General features: G+C 55.0%; 1 protein-coding gene across 1 annotated transcript in view; it reads left to right on the forward strand.

Annotated features, from left to right (window-relative positions):
* NTN1 (netrin 1) overlaps positions 1 to 16,544 on the forward strand; it is a 98,767-nt gene extending 82,223 nt beyond the window's left edge. The window contains exons 5-6 of the mRNA XM_050319540.1: positions 3,985 to 4,059; positions 12,808 to 16,544. Coding sequence (XP_050175497.1) covers positions 3,985 to 4,059; positions 12,808 to 13,136 — 404 coding nt within the window. The 3' untranslated portion in view covers positions 13,137 to 16,544. The remainder of the gene's footprint in view (positions 1 to 3,984; positions 4,060 to 12,807) is intronic.
* The last annotated feature ends 324 nt before the right edge of the window (positions 16,545 to 16,868 follow it).

The raw sequence follows: 16,868 nt of genomic DNA on the forward strand, positions 1-16,868 counted from the left end.
CGCTGGAACAGCTGTCGGAGCACCCTGGGCTCCACATCCATCCTCTCCTCCCTTTCAGCTGGCTGATCCTTCCTCCCATCCCTTCCCCAGCTCCACTGTCACTTTCCATCAGGGAGCAGCAGCTCAGCAAACCTTCCCCAGAGCCCAAATGCTGAAGTGTCCCTTGGTGGATGAGAGCAGGGTCTGTCCCAGGCGTTGGGCAGCACTGAAATAGCATCCTGCAGCACCTCTTCCACGCGCTTTCCCCAAGCAAGAGTGATCTCTCAGCGTTACCCTGTGCACACAGCAGTGCTTCCCAGCCAAACTGGCTCAATGCTTGGCTCTGGGAAATCTCATTTGCCCTCCCAAAGAGGCCCCACAGGACCTCCAAGTCACCCAGGAGGCAGGAGAGCTCTCCACATCGGAGACAAAGGAAATGAACCGGGGCAAATCCCCCACCCACGGAAACCAGCCCTGGCATCTGCTGATTCACTGTGATTTACACCAGCTGGCTCTGGCCACAGCAAGTTCAATTCAAACCAGCTGAGGCTCTGGCACAGCCCGTGGGGCTGGGGAAAGAGAAAAGAGAAGGCAGGATGGGGTTGTGTCAGACCTGGCTGTAGGTGGGTGTCCTGAGCTCCAGGTTTTCACCCCAGGAGTAAGCAGAGGTGTGGGGATGGGATACTGTCCTATGGCCTGTGTGGGGTAGCTGGGTGAAGCCCAATCACCCCACAGGCTCCCTGTCTGGGAAACAGCACCAGGATGGGTTTCCAGCAGGTCTGTAATCTCAGGCAGTGTGGAATTATTATGGCAGTGGTGCAAGGACTGGGAAGCTCAGGTGTGGTTAGGGATGTGGGGAGAGGTTGCTAAGGTGACTTGGGGCTGTTCTTGTCAGTGGTCTGGACTGAAGTGCAGAGCAGTAGTGGTTTCTATCTGATTGCTGTTTCTTGGGGTGGATCCCAAAGCAGTGCAGTTGGGCTGGAGGAGGATCTGCTCCAGGTGGGCTCTGTCAGCCTGGATGGTGGAGACCCCCCTGCAGATCCAGGGGCTGAGCCGTGGAGGTGGGAGCTGCTGTCCACCCCACTAGTGCTCAGAGCCAGCTGCCTGCCAGCATCTGTCTGACTTGGCCAGGACAGGAGGGATGTGCAGCCAGAGCTCCCAGGCTTGTCCCTGCTCAGCTGCTCCCCCTCCACCTGCCCTTGTGTCCCCTTGTGGCAGAACAGCTGCTGCCCAGGGGCTGAGGGGTAACAGCAGCAGTGAATATCCACAGAGCTCCAGGATTTCTGTGCCAGGGAAGAACCATCACCATGTTTATCATAACCACATTGGTGGCCTGAGACCATCAACAGTTGAGCAGAATGGTGCCAGAAACCTGTAGGACCTGCGATGGCTCTTGCCATCCCCTGCTCCACTGAGCGGCTGAGGGGAAGCCTCTCTGGGCTGTTGGGTCACTGCATGCACATTTAGTTCCCTTATAGACTTCTCCTGCAATGTTTATGGCCAGGAACATCTTACCAGTGTGTTGCATCAGGAATATTCTGTTCCCTGAGCTCAGGGACACGGGGCAGTCACGCCCTGCTGCGTGGTGGCATCCTGCCACGTAGGCATGGCTGGGACTTTGCTAGCGAATCTCCATCATCTGAACTACAGTTTTTATGGAATATCCACTCCTTTCTCAGTGCATTTCAAGTTTTACTCAGTGTTCAGAGTCATGTTAGATGAGAAAAGCAAACAGAGTCGGAGGCTGGAAACCCTCAGTCATCAGCTCAGCTCCCGGGTTTTGAGGGGCTTTGGCTGGGCTGTAGCTGCGCAGAGACCTCAGCTGGGACTCTGGGAGGAGGAAGGGGCCTTGCTGCAAATCATGGCTTTTGTTTGTGGCCCTGACTGGGTTATGCTGAAAGATGAAGCCGTGTATTCCTGTGGATGCTCTCCTGAGGAGCGGGAGCAGCAGGCAGAGATGGGGCAGGAGGATGGTGCTGAGGTGGGGGACTCTTCATAGCCACGTTCAGAGGGGCTTGGGCACACGTGGATCAGAGGTGTTGGTACTGAGGTATTGGTACCTGATGATTATGGCAAGTGTGAGTGTCCAGCTCCTCGAGTTTCCTTCTCTTGTTAGTTGCTCCTCTCAAACTCATCAGCTGCTGCTTGGCTCAGGCTGGGTTTGGCTCTGTTGCCAGAGGGAGCTGGCAGAGTTGGATCTGGGGTCCATGAGACCTCCTGGAGCATCTCCTCTCCACCTGATGAAGCTACCATGGTTCTGAACTCACCTCCCACTCCAGGGACACCTCCTGTGCTGGGGCTGGTGAGCTGGGAAGGAGCAGAGCACCCCGTGTACCACGTCTGCCCTCCTTGCCTGGGCTGGCTCTGAGCATCCACCACTGGAGATCACCTCCTCCAGCATGGCCCTGTCCCAAAGCTGGCTTCACACCACGGCCCCTGTGTGCACAGCAGAGCTGCAAACAGAGTTATGGCCAGGAAACGCTGCCACTGCTATGGCTGTGCAGCCACTTCCAAGCACTGTGCCTCCGTTTCCCCTCCCAGCCTGCTCAGTGCCAGTGTCCCTTGGAAGGAACTGCTTCTTGCAAGGGCTTTTGCAGCACACAAGGAATGGGGCCTCAAGCCCTGCTGAGGCTGTGGCATGTGCCACCCTGGAGCGGGGCACAGCTGTGCTAACAGGGGACAGGGAAGATGCTGCACAGCTTCTCCCCCAGATGCTGCACAGCTTCTTCCTGTCGTGGTGCTAGAGAGTGGGGGGTGTTGCCTGGGCAAGTGTGTTCTGGTCTGGCACTGCTCACGTGGGCTGGGGCAGGATGTGGGCACCTGGCACGCACTGGCCATGGGATACCAGCAGCATTCCCATCCTTCCCTGCATCCCCCACTGCCCACAGAGCCCTGGGGCCCTGCTGGGGCACTTCAGTGGGTTTTCACACCCGGGCACCATCGGTGGCTGTGGAGGGATGGTGGACAGCTGGGACAGTGGAGGTGTCTGAGAACTGTCACTGTACCAGAAGTGTCCCATTTTTTTTCCCGAATAAGGGGATTCTGTGTGTTGGGAGCCTCTCTCCAGCACCTGTGGGTGCTGAGGAGACATTGAGATGTGCCCATCCATGAGCTCACCCCCATTCTGGGAGCTGGCATGGGCTGGCACATCTCCCTCCAGCTGTGGTGCCACTGGGATGTTCCCAGCAGAGGCTGGAGGGCACCAAAGCGTGACGCCTTTCAGCCCCATCCCACATCCCTCACCTGGAGCAGGTCCCTGGGGAGCAGCAGCTCCCGGGGCGGGGCTCAGCATCCCTGCAGCCACCCGTGCCCGTGGCCAAGCTCCAGCCCTGGTGGCACTGCCAGGAGGCCGTGCCAGCGCTCCCGCCTGCCGCCGCTCCGGCCCCCGCGCCGCCCGGGCACGGCCGGCGTGTCCCAGCAGTGGGGGCCCATTAGAACTGAAATGTTCCTACTGGGGCATTTTATTTGCACACTTCAGTAGAGTGGACACCAAAAGGCTTTGCTAATGCTTCATGGGCTGCTAATTTCCTCTCTGACCCGCATTGTCGGAGGGTGACCCCAGCCCGAATCTCTCGGCAATGAATGCCAAAGGCTGACACTGGTCCGGGTTAGGGGTGACAATGGGGCCTCTGTGGGCTCCGGGCAGGCTCCAGTTGGGAGCTGGAGAACAGGGGGAATTTGTGTGGCTCTCAAAAGCTCTGGGTGGCACAATAAGGGAGGCCCCCGGGGTCTCCCAGGAAGACAGAGGCGGCCCAGGGAAGCCGGGCTGGGGGAGGCGGGCGGGAGGATGGTTTCCTTTGTGAGCAGCTTTCTTTAGAAAGGAAGGGTTTTCTGAATGCCCCCTTAGACGACCCAATCGGGGCCTGGCAGATGGATATCACAGGCACGCTGCTTATTCATGGCAGGCTGCAGCTTTGAGCCGTCCCCCTTCCCCCAGCCCTTTATTCATTTTAAGGCTAATTTGTTTTGTTAATGTTTTCTTGCCCTCCCCCTCTCTCCGTGCAGATTGTGACTCATACTGCAAAGCCTCCAAGGGGAAACTGAAGATCAACATGAAGAAGTACTGTAAGAAAGACTATGGTGAGTCCTCCCTCTCAGCGCTGCTTCCCAGGGATGAGAGGTGGCGAAGGGATGCAGAGGAGGAGCATCCCCCTCCGCGCCGTCCCCAGGCCCTCCCAGCCCAGGGAAAGGCTGCTGGCTGTGTCCCAGCCACAGCCGTGGGCAGCCCAGCTCTGCCGATTCCAGGGTGTGTGCAATTTTGGGAGTGATTTTTGCCAGGTTTGGAGAGGGAGCCCTGGGCAGCGATGCTTGGTGGAGGAAGTGACACAGTGTGTTTCTTGGGAAATTGGGATGAGGACACCAATCCCATAATTTGGGGGTTATCTGCAGGGAGACTCATGTTTTCCAGGTGTTCTCAGTGTCCTCTTGGTGACAATGACACCATGTCCCCTCTCTTCTCACTGTGCTATAAGGTGCAGCAGCTTTCAAAAAAATGTGCTTTGCCATGGGGATGAGCAGAAAGCAGTTCCCTGTCACCCAGATCCATCCCCCCTTTAATTCCCAGGCAAGTTCAGAAGGTGGTGCAGCCCTGGGACAAGCCAGGGATGCTGTGGAATCCTTGCTGGTACCCAGGGTCCTGAGAGTCCTTCCACAGCTCTGCCCTGGAGCAGTGCCTTGGAGCAGGCACATCCCTGGATCTCTGCTCCTGGGTCCATTCCCAATGTGGGTCCATGCAGGACATGTCCAGGGTGACCCCGGGAGGAGCTTCTCTCCTCCTTGGCTCAGACATCACCCAGTGGCAGGTGGGGAGGGATGGCTCTGCTCTGCCCCACCTGCCCAGAGGATCCCCCTCCTTTGCCAGCCATGGGATGAGCTGAGTGTCAGGAATGGGACTCACCCAAAAAAATCTGGTTAAATACAGATGCTGTGTGCCAGGGGACGCTTAGAAATGCACCTAAACTTGTGGAGGGGCTAGAATTTATCTTTCCCCCTCCATGAACTCTAGAGGTGAGCCTGGCTCAAAGTTGAGCCTTCACATGTGAGAACAGTCAGGGAATTCTGAGGAGCTGCAGGACAGGGTTTAGCATCAGCCCTTCCCCTCACAGTAGAGGAATACATAAAATATATCCATTTAATATATATAAATATATCCATGTGTATATATGTATCTCTCTCTGTGTATATATATTTCCACCAAACTATCAAGAGAAAGCATCCCATTCCATCCACATGAACACACCCAGGAGTGGAGATACCTCCTCCCTCCTTTGAACACACAGCAGCAGCTCAGCATGTCTGGGAAGTGTTTGCAAGAGCAGAACGAATTCCCATTTAACAGCCCATCCCTGGACAAGGAGCTTCCCAGCAGGGCTGGCTGAGGGATGCTCCACACTGGCTTTGTGCTCTGACACTTCCCCATGAGCTCAGGGGAGGGAAAAAGGGCTTGGGGTATTTGCATTCCCATTTATCCTTCCTTTATCCACATGGCAAAATGGTTGTGGAGCACAGAGTATCCCTGGGCAAGGAGAGCTGCCAGGGCTGGGGTGCAGTTGTGGTCCCCAACCAGCAAGGCTGTGCTGGGATCTCTCATAGGAGCTGCTAGAGGTTCATCACACATAGGAAAGGTCCAAGGAATGCCTTTTCCCTTGGATAAAAAGGTTTAATGGCACATGGGAAAGTCACGGCTGGAAGGTTATTATGTGGGATTATTAAGGAGGGGAGCAGGGCTGAGCCCCAGGCCACTAAAGCCATGGGGTTTCCTTGTGGGTGAATTCTCTGCAGGCTAACAAGCTACCAACACATTTCCCACATGTGGATGTGCATCCCTCCATTTTCCCACCTGGCTTCTCCAGAGTATCTTGAGAGCTGAGCTCACACTGGGGCATCTCCCTGAAGAGGGGAGAAAGCAGTTGCTTGATTGCAGGAAACTTGGACCTGTCATGATCCAAGTCAGCCCCGGGGTTTGGGAGAATGGAAGGGAGGACAAAAAGGCAAGAGCATCCCCCTCAGGGCAGGCTTGCAGCCAAGCAGTGTCACCTTTCCCTGCGCTCTTGGAGCGAGGGTTGGGGGGTTTTGGTGGTGGCAGCACTTGGGCTTTGCTCGAGGGGTAGCCCTGGGGTGGTTTTGCTCCTTGGCTTGTCCAGTGTCACCAGGGAGGTGTTGGGGGTTCAGCTGAAAGCTCACACTTGGTTTTGTTTGAGGCTGTAACGTGGGCTCATGGGCTCCAACAGACCCTGGGGAGATGAGAGTGGCTCAAGAGCTTTTTTGGGCAGGAGATACCCCTGGAGCCGTGAAGAGGCTAGAGATACCCCCAGAACAGTGAAAGAGCTCTGGAAGGAGCTTTTCTCTTCTCTTTTATCCCACAGCAGCACTTCTGCAGCTTCACCACTGAGCCAAAACCATTTGCTGGTTTGGGTGAGCGAGTGCAGGATGGTGAGCTGGGGTGCTCCCACCCGAGCCCTCCTGAATCTGGAGGGGTCCCCAACAGCCCCAACCAGCCCCACAGCCACGGAAAATTTGCTTTTCCAGGGGCAAAACAGCCTGGCGAGGCCGCAGGGTGAGCGGTGCCGTGCCGGGGCAGCCCAGGCTTTCACCAGGGCGAGGGAGGGAAGAAAGGGATGAAAAGGTGCAGGGAGGGATAATAAAGACTTTGGGACTGACACCCCAGCAGGAAGCCAATTAGGAGGTTCTTTTCCTCACCGTTCTGCTGCCATCGCTGTGCTGAATGTCCTAAAAGGCCCTAATTAGCTTGAACAGAGTTACTTCTCCCGCGGGCTCAATCGGCAGCTATCATCCGCCCGCGCTCCTCAATGGGGCTTTTTAGCTCCCCGCTTCATTCAGCCATTCAAAGGGGATATTTTCCCTTATTTATTTTTCTTATCTGTTTGTTTTTGTTGGGTTTGTGGTGGTTTGGTTTTTTTTTTTTTTTCTTTTTATTTTAAATTGGGCTTTTTCCCTGCGAGATGGGTTTTGGTGCAAATATTTAGAGTGAAACAGGACGCGGGGAGGGCGGGCTGGGAGATTCGGAGAGGGGGAAAGGCAAGAAGAGAAGCAGAAAAGCTTCTTCTGGGTTTATTTTGGTTGCGTGGGGGAGCGCAGGGTCACCCAGCTCCCAGAAATCCAGGGGTAGAGGAGGGGTTTCACTGCGTTGGGGTCACTTAAATTAGCCTGGGGGAGCAGAGGGGATCCCTGCTGAAACCACTGAGGGTGGAGATTCCCCCGTGGCCCAAAAGGAGAAGGGATTATTTGATTAGAGCAGGTGATGCTGATCCAGGTGATGTGGAAGCATCCTTTACTCACTTGGGTGATTGTGGCTGTGGTAAAGGAAACCTGGAGCTTTTAAACCTCATTTCCCCCGCTGATTCTGAGTCCCCTGTGCTGTACCAGGGCCTGATCCTGCACAGATGATCCCTGAAGGGTTGTGCTGGGTACCAGCACTCTGGTCTCAGACATTGCCCTGGTGTCGGGGAGAGGATGGGGGTGAGGAACAGGCTCCTCATCTGAAAGGTGAGATCATCTGCTCACTTGGCCCTTTCTTGGAAAAAAAAAAAAAAAAAAAAGAGGTGAAAAAAACCACCTTCTTTTCGTGGAGCTTTCACTTAGTCACCCCCTTTGTCGAGAGGAGCTTGGCAGGGGCTGCTGGAAAAAAGCAAAACGTGTTTTCAAAAGGCAGCTTGAAAAGAGGGAGGGGGGAGAAAAAAACCCTGAATCCACAGGAAAAACACAAGGCACGGGGAGGGGAAGCACCATTCCCGGTGCTCACAGACCCTTCCACTGCCCAGGAAGGTGGAGAAATCCCATTCCTGAAGCGGGGAAGCTGCAGGAATCCCTCCTGTAAGCACGTGCTGAGGGAGTGAGCCGGGGCAGTGAGGGGTCCCCCAGCAGCACGGGGAGGGACCGTGCCTGGCCAGGGCACACCCAGGCCAGCAGAGATTAGGGGTCATAAATCTCCAATATTAAACCAGTAGGAAATTGGCAACTGGAGCGAGGCAAAGCCACAGCCAAATAAATTAAAAATTAAAAAACAAGGGGAGAAAAATCCCCTTTTTAACTCTTTGCTCCAGCGAGGAGCCAGCCCTTTACGTTCCCAAACTCAGGTGGTGTCGGGGTCACCTTTAGCTGCTGGGTTGGAATAAAATCCACATGGGCTCCACTCTGCTTGTGCAGTGAGATGGGAGCCAAGCTTTTGGAAAGCCCCCTCTCAGGCTGGGACACCTGAACCCCAAGCACCCACTTCCATCAGCCCGTATTAAACACCTACTTCCATCAGTCCATATGAAAGACCCTCTTGTTGTCCCAACAAACTGCTCTGCTCCCACTGCCACCCTCTGGGCCCATGGAATCTTTGTCAGGGCCCAGCACAGCGATGTTCCCAGTTTCTGGAAGCTCCAGCTCCTATGGACAGGTCAGTGCACAGGATGAACAGGATATTCTGTGTATCCACAATAGGATGCACAGGTTTGGCCCTGCAGCCCTGCCCTAGGTCAGCCTTGGCAGGGGAAACTTGGAAAGCAGGACACTAATCGCAAACCCCAAAAGTGAACCTAAAAAATTAAATAATTAATTTTTTTCCCAGCCTCGCTCTTTTCGTGGCAATCCCAGGATTTTTGGGCCCCTGACTCATGGTCTCTGGATGCTGTGAGGAGCTGCTTTGCTTTAAGCCTTGTTCAGCTGCCCTCAGACGTGTTGTTTGGAGGGTTTGGGTTGGGTTTTGTTTTTATTAACATCGAGCCATCCACCCTTCTGCTTTCAGCTCCAACATCCAGCCTTTGGGTCTTCCTTGTGGCTGGAGGCTCCCTGCCAGCCCTCCAGGAGCCAGGCAGCATCCCGAGCCCCTGAGCTGAGCTCCAGGGAATGCAGGGGGGGACCAGGGACACTCCATCCCCTCCCACAGGGAGCACTCGGCCACCTTTTCCTTCCAAAGCAGCGTAAGGTGGTGAGACTTGTGAGGCTCCATCCAGGCAGGATTTGTGGTGCAGGAGCATCAGTGTAGGGTGGGATGTGGTCAATGGGACTCTGTGCCCGTTGATGACTGGGGGCTCCTTTGGGGCTGACAGGGAGCAGAAGGGTGAGCCTGGAGAAAAATCCCTGGAGCTGTGGGGGTGTCTGGGGTGCAGCAGCCCCAGATTGCCTGCAGGGCTCAGGTACCCCCTGTTTGCAAAGCTCAGGGACAAGCCACAGGCAACCCTGAGGCTCTGCCAGGCTTGAGACCTGGACTGGGGCCCATCCTCACTGGAAACCAGTGTCACCAGCCTGGACTGGGGCCAATCCTCACTGGAAACCAGTGTCACCAGCCTGGACTGGGGCCAATCCTCACTGGAAACCAGTGTCACCAGCCTGGACTGGGGCCCATCCTCACTGGAAACCAGTGTCCCCAGCCCCAGCTGGAGCAGCAGCAGCCCTGTGGAAGCTGCAGTTTGGTTTTGTGCTCCTGCTCCAGGTCACCACCCAGTCCAGGGGGATCATGGACAGGGGAGCACCATCTCCCCACTGGTGAATAACCATCATCCCCTACTACATCCTTTCATCTGGCTGCCCCATGGATGCTTTCAGGGATGTTTTTCCAGGGATGTGGTGACAGGGACAGTTTTGGTGTAGGGGTTCAGTAGGAGAGCAAAGTGAGAGCAGTTCACCAGGGCACAAACAAAGCCAAGCTTTGCCCTGGGAAATGGCAGCTGAAGGACAGCACCAAGCACCAAAACAAGCTTTGGAGGGTGGGGGACACAGCTGAGCCCCCTCCAAATCATGAAGGGGCTGAAACCTTCCCTTGCATGAGAAGTGAGAGTCTAAATCCCTGGGGATTCACTCAGGGGAGCCAGCTTAGGTGCTTCAAAACATCCTCCTGGCACCTTCCTGGATCTCTGCATGTCTTGAGTCCTTTGGGAGACGCTGGAGAAGCTGATCCCACTCCACACTGAAATACCAGGCAAGGCACTGCTGAACCTGAACTCCAAAACCAGGCTGGGGGGGAACTGCCTGTCCTGGATGTGAAGTTATGGGCAGAAAACGGGCTGTCGGGGGAGGCAGCTGCAGCCACGCCAGCCAAGCCTTCCTCAAAGCTTTCACTCCTTCCACTTCATTAATAAAAGGGGAAAAAAATAAGAGACGGGGGCCCTGACATCAAAAAAAATACAGACTGTGTGTTTTAGAGCGGAGTTTCCTGTAACCACCTCTCTCCGGTTCCTTTTCATTCATTTTCTCCATTTTGTCAGTGTGGACCCAAGGCAGGTCAAAGGTTTAAGCTTTTTTGGAAAGATTTGTTTCCAAAAAATAAAAATTGGCTAATCTTCACATTTTGTTACCTTCACACCAGACGGGGAAATACACGGTCAGAGCTTAGGGTTGTTTTTTTTCCTTTTTTCCTTTTTTTTTTTTTTTTTTTTTTTTTTTTTTAATGAAAGCATCTGGCCTCCATGACATGCTCTGAAAAAGAAAATACCCCATATATTTTGCAACGTGTTAAAAAGCCATGCTGGGGCTGCAGGGCTCTGCTTCCTCCCAGAGCCTGGGATCAGTTGGCACGGTGTGCTTTTATAGAGGGGGTGATTCTCCTCCATCTCTAACCCAGTGGGGGGAAACTGGGTTGTTAAAAGGTAAATGAGAGAGTTTTGCCTGGTTTTTTTTTTTTTTTTTTTTTTTTGTGGGGGGAGATTCTTCTCCTGCTGTTAATTTATAGAAGCAGGATTGGCCCTGCTTGGGCCTGGCCAGACAGCTGAGACAGGCAGGTGGATGGGCAGGGGGTTATAGCTCCCAGGGCATGAGGGAAGAGTGGGGGAAAAAGGGAAAAGCTCAAAGATTTAGTCAAAAAGCACTTTACAGTTGGGCTGCACCAGCCTGCACGGAGCCCCTGCCTGCTCTCCCAGCCAGGGCTGTCGTCACCACCCGGGATTTTCCCTCTGTCTCTGCTGGTGGGGACAGTCAGCAACAGTCAGCAACCCTAGGAGGGCTGGGTAGTCACTGCCTGGTGAGGATACTTTCCTGGAAGGTGAGTTTCCATGAGCAGGAATGTGTTCAGACTCCCTGGAGGATGCAATCCCAGCTGACGGCAGCTCCCATTCTTCTCTGCCACCCCTGCACTGTGAGGAACTGCTGTCAGGAGGAAGCCCACTGGGGCAGCAGGAGCTGCCTCCAGGCTTGTATCTCCTCTTCCTCACCGTGCTGTGGGGCCAAACGCTCCCTTTCCTTCCCTTTGGTTTAAACCCAAGTCAGGTTTAAACCCAAGGATGTCACCTGAGGAGGGCACAGCAGCGCCTGTAGGGATGGCAGGGGACATGGATGTGATTCAGCAGGGGTGGGGTGTCCAAGAAGGAGGAGGAAGACAAGAAGGAAAGCTGGCAGAAGCCTGGCAAGAGGTGCAGTGCTTTACACAGCATCAGCCACAGGCTTGGAAAACATCATCATCTTGCTTATGGATCACAGCTGTGCTCCCATGTCAGTCTTGCTTGGGGAGTTTGTGATCTCCCGGTTCTCTGCCAGGCTGCTGCACACCAAGGGATCCCCTCGAAGCCCAGTGCTGCTATTCAGCACCTGCAGAGATGCTCCAGTGACTGCCAGGAGTAAAGTTGGACACTGCCACTGACCTCTCCTTATGATCACTGAGCCCCACCCTCAGCCCTTCATCCATGCTTTTACCAGCAATGGCTTCTTCCACAGCAAGACATGGACAACTCTGACTGAGGAACACCTGGAGACATCTGACACAAGTCCCCATAGGTCTGAACCTGCTCAGTGTCCTGCTCCAAGGCCAAGGTCTCATGAGGAGCTCCCTCCTTGCACTGCCCCTGAGCAGATGGAGCCCCACACAGGTCTTTCCTACCTCCACATTTCAAGTGCTTGGAGATAAGGACCAGTCCCAGTGTTTTGCTTCAGATTTGGGTTCATCTTCTCTTAAAACCTGGGGCTGCCTGAGGGTCCTGGTGCAGAAGCACCAAGTTGCCCACCCAGTGAGGAAGGGAGAGCAGAGGGGCTGGAGGGTTCCCGTAGAAACACATCCTCTGGCTGAAGTGTGAGCTGCTCTCTGGACATGTGGATTGGAAAGAATATTCATCCCAGGTCCTAGGACACAGCCTGGGGCTTTGGCACTGTTTGGGAACAGGCAGTTCCCCTACAACACCTCGTGCATGGGGCTGTGTCCTGTGCTCAGGGGACCCCCAAGCCTGGAGGCACCAGCTGTCCCAGGGTTTGGTAATTCTCTCTGTGCTTGTGGCTTCAAGGGAGAAGACAGGTCCAGTGTACACGAATCCACCTGGTTCCTCTGATCACTTTAAGAGTTCACAGGACAGATGTTGCTGCACCAACAGCCCTGGGAACTGCTCTGTCTGTGCTTGTTTTCCAACCACGTCCTGGGAGATGCTGGTCCTCCCTAGGACACAAAGAGGAAGATGAGCAACCTGCTCCCTGCCACTGCTCGGGGTAGCCCTGTGTCATTCCCAGGGCTCCCAGCACAGGGAGAGCCGTGGTTCTTGCTGTTACAGCCACTCCTGCAGCCCCCGTGGGCCTTGGGTCATCACGTCCATGCTCCCTGGGGAGCCAGGGCTGTGTGTGGCAGCAGAGCTGGAGAGCATCTCCCTAGTCTGTGGTGGTCTTAGAACCTTTGCTGAGACCCTCAGACACCAGAACTGGCTGCTATTGCTCATGGTGGGTGGCCTGGGGACAGGGTCAGTTTTGGGACACCCACCACCCCTATCTGCTGCCACCCACAGCAGATGGGAGACAAAACTCTTCTTCCTCACACAGCCCATTGGGCAAGACTTGAAATTCATTTTCTTCTCGCCAGCTCAAACAGTAACATCTTTTCCCCTCTTGCCTGGTGTCTTGTTTTTTTTCCAGCTGTCCAGATCCACATCCTGAAAGCGGAAAAAAATGCCGACTGGTGGAAGTTCACGGTCAACATCATCTCCGTCTACAAACAAGGCAGCAACCGGATACGGCGCGGAGACCAGACCCTGTGGATCCACTCCAAGGACATAGCGTGCAAGTGCCCCAAAATCAAGCCCATGAAGAAGTATTTGCTGCTGGGCAACAACGAGGACTCTCCCGACCAGAGCGGCATCATTGCGGACAAAACCAGCCTGGTGATCCAGTGGCGGGATACGTGGGCCCGGCGGCTCAGGAAGTTCCAGCAGCGGGAGAAGAAGGGGAAGTGTAAGAAAGCCTAAAAGGAGGAGAAGGCCACGGAGGACGCGGGAGGGAGAGACTGACTGTGCATGCTGCTTTGTGTAGAGCTGGGGCGGGCAGGGACCGGCGCCGGGGCAGGCTGGGGGGACGGGAGGGGGATCACGGCCGTGGGTGGGGCTGTCAGGATTGCACCTCGTATTCCGGGGGGAAAACAAAACTAAACCCAACGAAAACAGTCGTGCACATGGACACAAACCAAGAGGAGTGTGGGTGCGGCACCCAGGGCCCCACCCCCCCTAAGGCTTCTTCCTGCCCCCCCATTGCCGAAGAACTCAGAGACACCAAACTGCCTTCCAGCTGCCAACATCTGCTGCGTCCAAAGCACGGCACGGGAACATCAAACCTGTAAGAAACTAATCAACAGCAACGCTGGAAATTAACTCCCCACCCCCAAAATACGTATTCGCAGCTTAGGTTGACCGAGACAGTTATTGTAGAGGAAACTAAACAGAGACTTTTCACTGAGGACAGATCCGAGATCGACTGACGGGTTGTCTGAAGACTTTGGTACCCCAGAGCTGTAACCACCACCCACGTGTGGCCCCTGGGGAGGCCGAGGTCTCCAGCCGTGATGATGCTCTGAGCCCATTTAGGCACAGCCAAGAGGGGACCTTGTTGGTGGGCATAACTCGGGGAGTGACTCCTCGCTGCAGCCCCCACGCCCTGAGGAGTGCTGTCCCCACCATGCCGAAGGAGCATGAGCCCTCCCAGCCACCGATTCACAGTCAAGGAGTTGATAACCAGGTTCCCCAAGGAAACACCCAGACTTGGCTAAAAGCTGGCATCCACTCCCCAGAAGTGCTCCAGAAGATCCCCGAGTCTCCACTGCGGCCACCCCCAATGTCTCCTTCACAGGTTTTGTCCTCTCTGGTGCTGTCAGCAGATCGTGAACCCTCAGATGACAGAAAATCTGTGCAGGTGACACCCAGCTCCTGGCTGGCCGCTGGTTTCACTCCCAAACTCAGGCAGCTCTCCCAAATCCACACCAGCTCTGCCCTCACTCCCTCTGGAGCTGGAGCTCCCTGGCATCCCTGCATAAGGTGGCCACCTCCCTGGACCCAGCGAGTGCCAGGGACTGTCCCCGTGGGGCCAGTGTAGAGCTCTAAGGCTTGGCTGAGGCAGAGCCCGTGCAGGGCAGGGACCGGATGGGAAGGGACTGGATGAACAAGGTGTGACCCACCTGGAGCTCCCCAGACTGTTCTCCTTCTGCTTGGGGGTGAAAACCCCAAATTCAAATTTCCCCATTCCAAATCACAAACACACTAAGCGAGGCAGGGGCTGCCTCACCTCCAACCTGCATCCCGAGGGCAGGACTGGCTGCTGAGCTGTCACCCAGGCACTGCACCCCCATGCCAGGCTGCTCCCCTGCCACAGCAGCCCATGAGGAACGGGGATATCCGAGTTCACCTCATCCAGGGAGACAGGAAAGGCAGGGAGAGCAGGACGGGTACCTGGAGGAGAAGTAAACATTAGTCGCTATGAAAAGCAAAACCTCCCTGATATTTTTCCTTTTAGGAAACTTGGAAACATCTATTTTATGACATTTTCCAGTGGTTTTGCCTTGTTTTATAGCAATTGACAATATTTATATAATGACATAAACCACCATAAAGCGAGGCAGCCATGTAAATAGGTGCAAAGTGGAGGCTCCCAGGGAAGCTCCAGCCAGCACCGGGCTGCTGGAGACACCACCCGGAGGAAGCAAGCTCTGCTCAGCCTCCCCCCGCCACCACAAGGCCCTCCAAAATTAGTCTGGGTATTAGGACAAAAATCCCACCCTGGACATCAAGCAAATCCCCCTCAAGTCTGTGTTTTCCCCCCTTTCCCAGAGTGGACTTGGTTTTTCTCATCTCAGAGCTCAAGGAGGGGTGACGGTTTTGCAACGCAGGGAACCCAAGCCACCAAGTTTTGAGGGCTACAATCTGACCTCAAGTGTCTAAATGGAGACTTAAAACCCCCAGATGGGGGTTGGATGCTCTCCTGCAGCCAATGTCAGCTGATGCCAGGGACACCCCACCAGCGGGAGACAGCATGTCCTTGGTTAGTTGGGATGCCCTGAGCCACAGGAGACCTTCAAATGGCCTAAAACCAACGGGATCCAACCCAGAGCCAGTTCACTTGGAGTGCAGGAAGGCAAGGCCAGGGGACATGAGGGCTTGGGAACTGCCCCCTGAGCACACCCAGCGCTCTCTCCTGTTTTCCAACCTTGTCAAGCACAGCCGCCCTCCCCAGTGCAGCCTTGGCACCCCAAACCCACCCAGGGACACGCCCCAGCCCCTTCCCTGGTCCCACTGCTCTCAGAGGCTGCAGAAGAACCACCACCCACTCCATGCCATGGCCAGACCCCTCCAGGCACCAACACAACCTGGGAAATCTGAAGGAAAGGAGTTTGCACAAGGCATGAAACAGCTCAGCTCACACAGGAGTGAAGTTCCCATCCCTGTCCCACCAGGACCCGGTCCCATCATCCCTGTTGGAGTTTTGCATTTCCAAGCAGAGCAGGGAAACCCCTTCCCTCCATGCACGGCCCCCCAGTGCCCTTCCTGTGCTCCCAGTAACCTTGACCTGCAGGAGCTGCTGGTGGAACTGGTGCACAGCCTCCCCCACACCCATTTTTGGGGTGTCCAGGGGTGCAGCGCTTCCCTGCAGCCATCCCCTGCTCCAGGACATCTCCTAGGGGGACACCTCTGTCCAGTCACCCAGAGAGGGACAAGATGCCCCCCTAAACAGCCCCTGGATGGCCGGGGGTGCAGCTCTGTGGGGAACCAGCAAAGAACCCAGACACCCCCCATGGCCCTGGGGACAGCACGGGGGTCCCGGGGGGCAGGGGGGGCGACCAGGGAAGGGGCTGTGGTGCCTCCAGCAGGGCTTTGGAGAGCAGCTGAAATGCCAAAACAATCATCACTGACGGTAGCACCCGACACAAGTCGCTTCGTCTCGTTTCTGTTCGTCTCGTCGTGTCCGTGCCCTCTCCCCGCACACCCCCCTCGTCCCCTCACAAAACCTGTGTTGTTTTGGGGTTCAATTGTTTCTGTTGATTTTTTTTTTTGTTGTTATTTCTGTTAATATCTTGAACTGTAAATGTTGTTTAGTTATGACCATGGCAGACTGCTTTGGGCGATGTTTCTTTACAATGCATACTAATATATTATGGTTATTATATATGAATATATTTAATGACACGTGGAAAAGTTGTGGATTTTCTTATTGTTTTTCCCAGTTGTTTCCTTTTATTTTTTTTTCTTTTGTTTTTATTTTTCCCTCCCTCTTTGTTTGTTTGTTCGTTAGATTGGCTGTAATTTACCTGAAGGAGCTTGTAACTGTTCAGCACCCACTCGGTAGAACTAAAGTCAGAAACCAGTTGAATAAACTCTTGTAAACTGTAAAAATCTCCGTGCATCTCTGCTTCCTCCCACCCCTCAGGCTGGCAAGGGACAGGGAAGTGACGGTGTCCCCTCTGCCTCCCTAGGTCTGCCAATGTCCCCTTGGCAGGGTTGAGGTGGCACAGCTATTTCTGTCAGTCCCAGCCACACGTCCCCCAAATATCTCCCTGGCACTGCTCCCCACCCTTGGGGACAGTGGGGTCACCATGGGGAGGGGGTGGTGGGATGGGGGGCCCCTCCCAGCACCTCTGCTGCCAGAGGAGACTGATCCCTGCAGAGGGACAGAGCCAGGGCCTGCCAAAACCTGTGGGACCCCACAGAGAGTTGGGG

Source organism: Myiozetetes cayanensis, unplaced genomic scaffold (assembly GCF_022539395.1).
Source record: "Myiozetetes cayanensis isolate MyiCay16 unplaced genomic scaffold, myiCay2020 scf22, whole genome shotgun sequence".
NCBI lineage: Eukaryota > Metazoa > Chordata > Aves > Passeriformes > Tyrannidae > Myiozetetes > Myiozetetes cayanensis.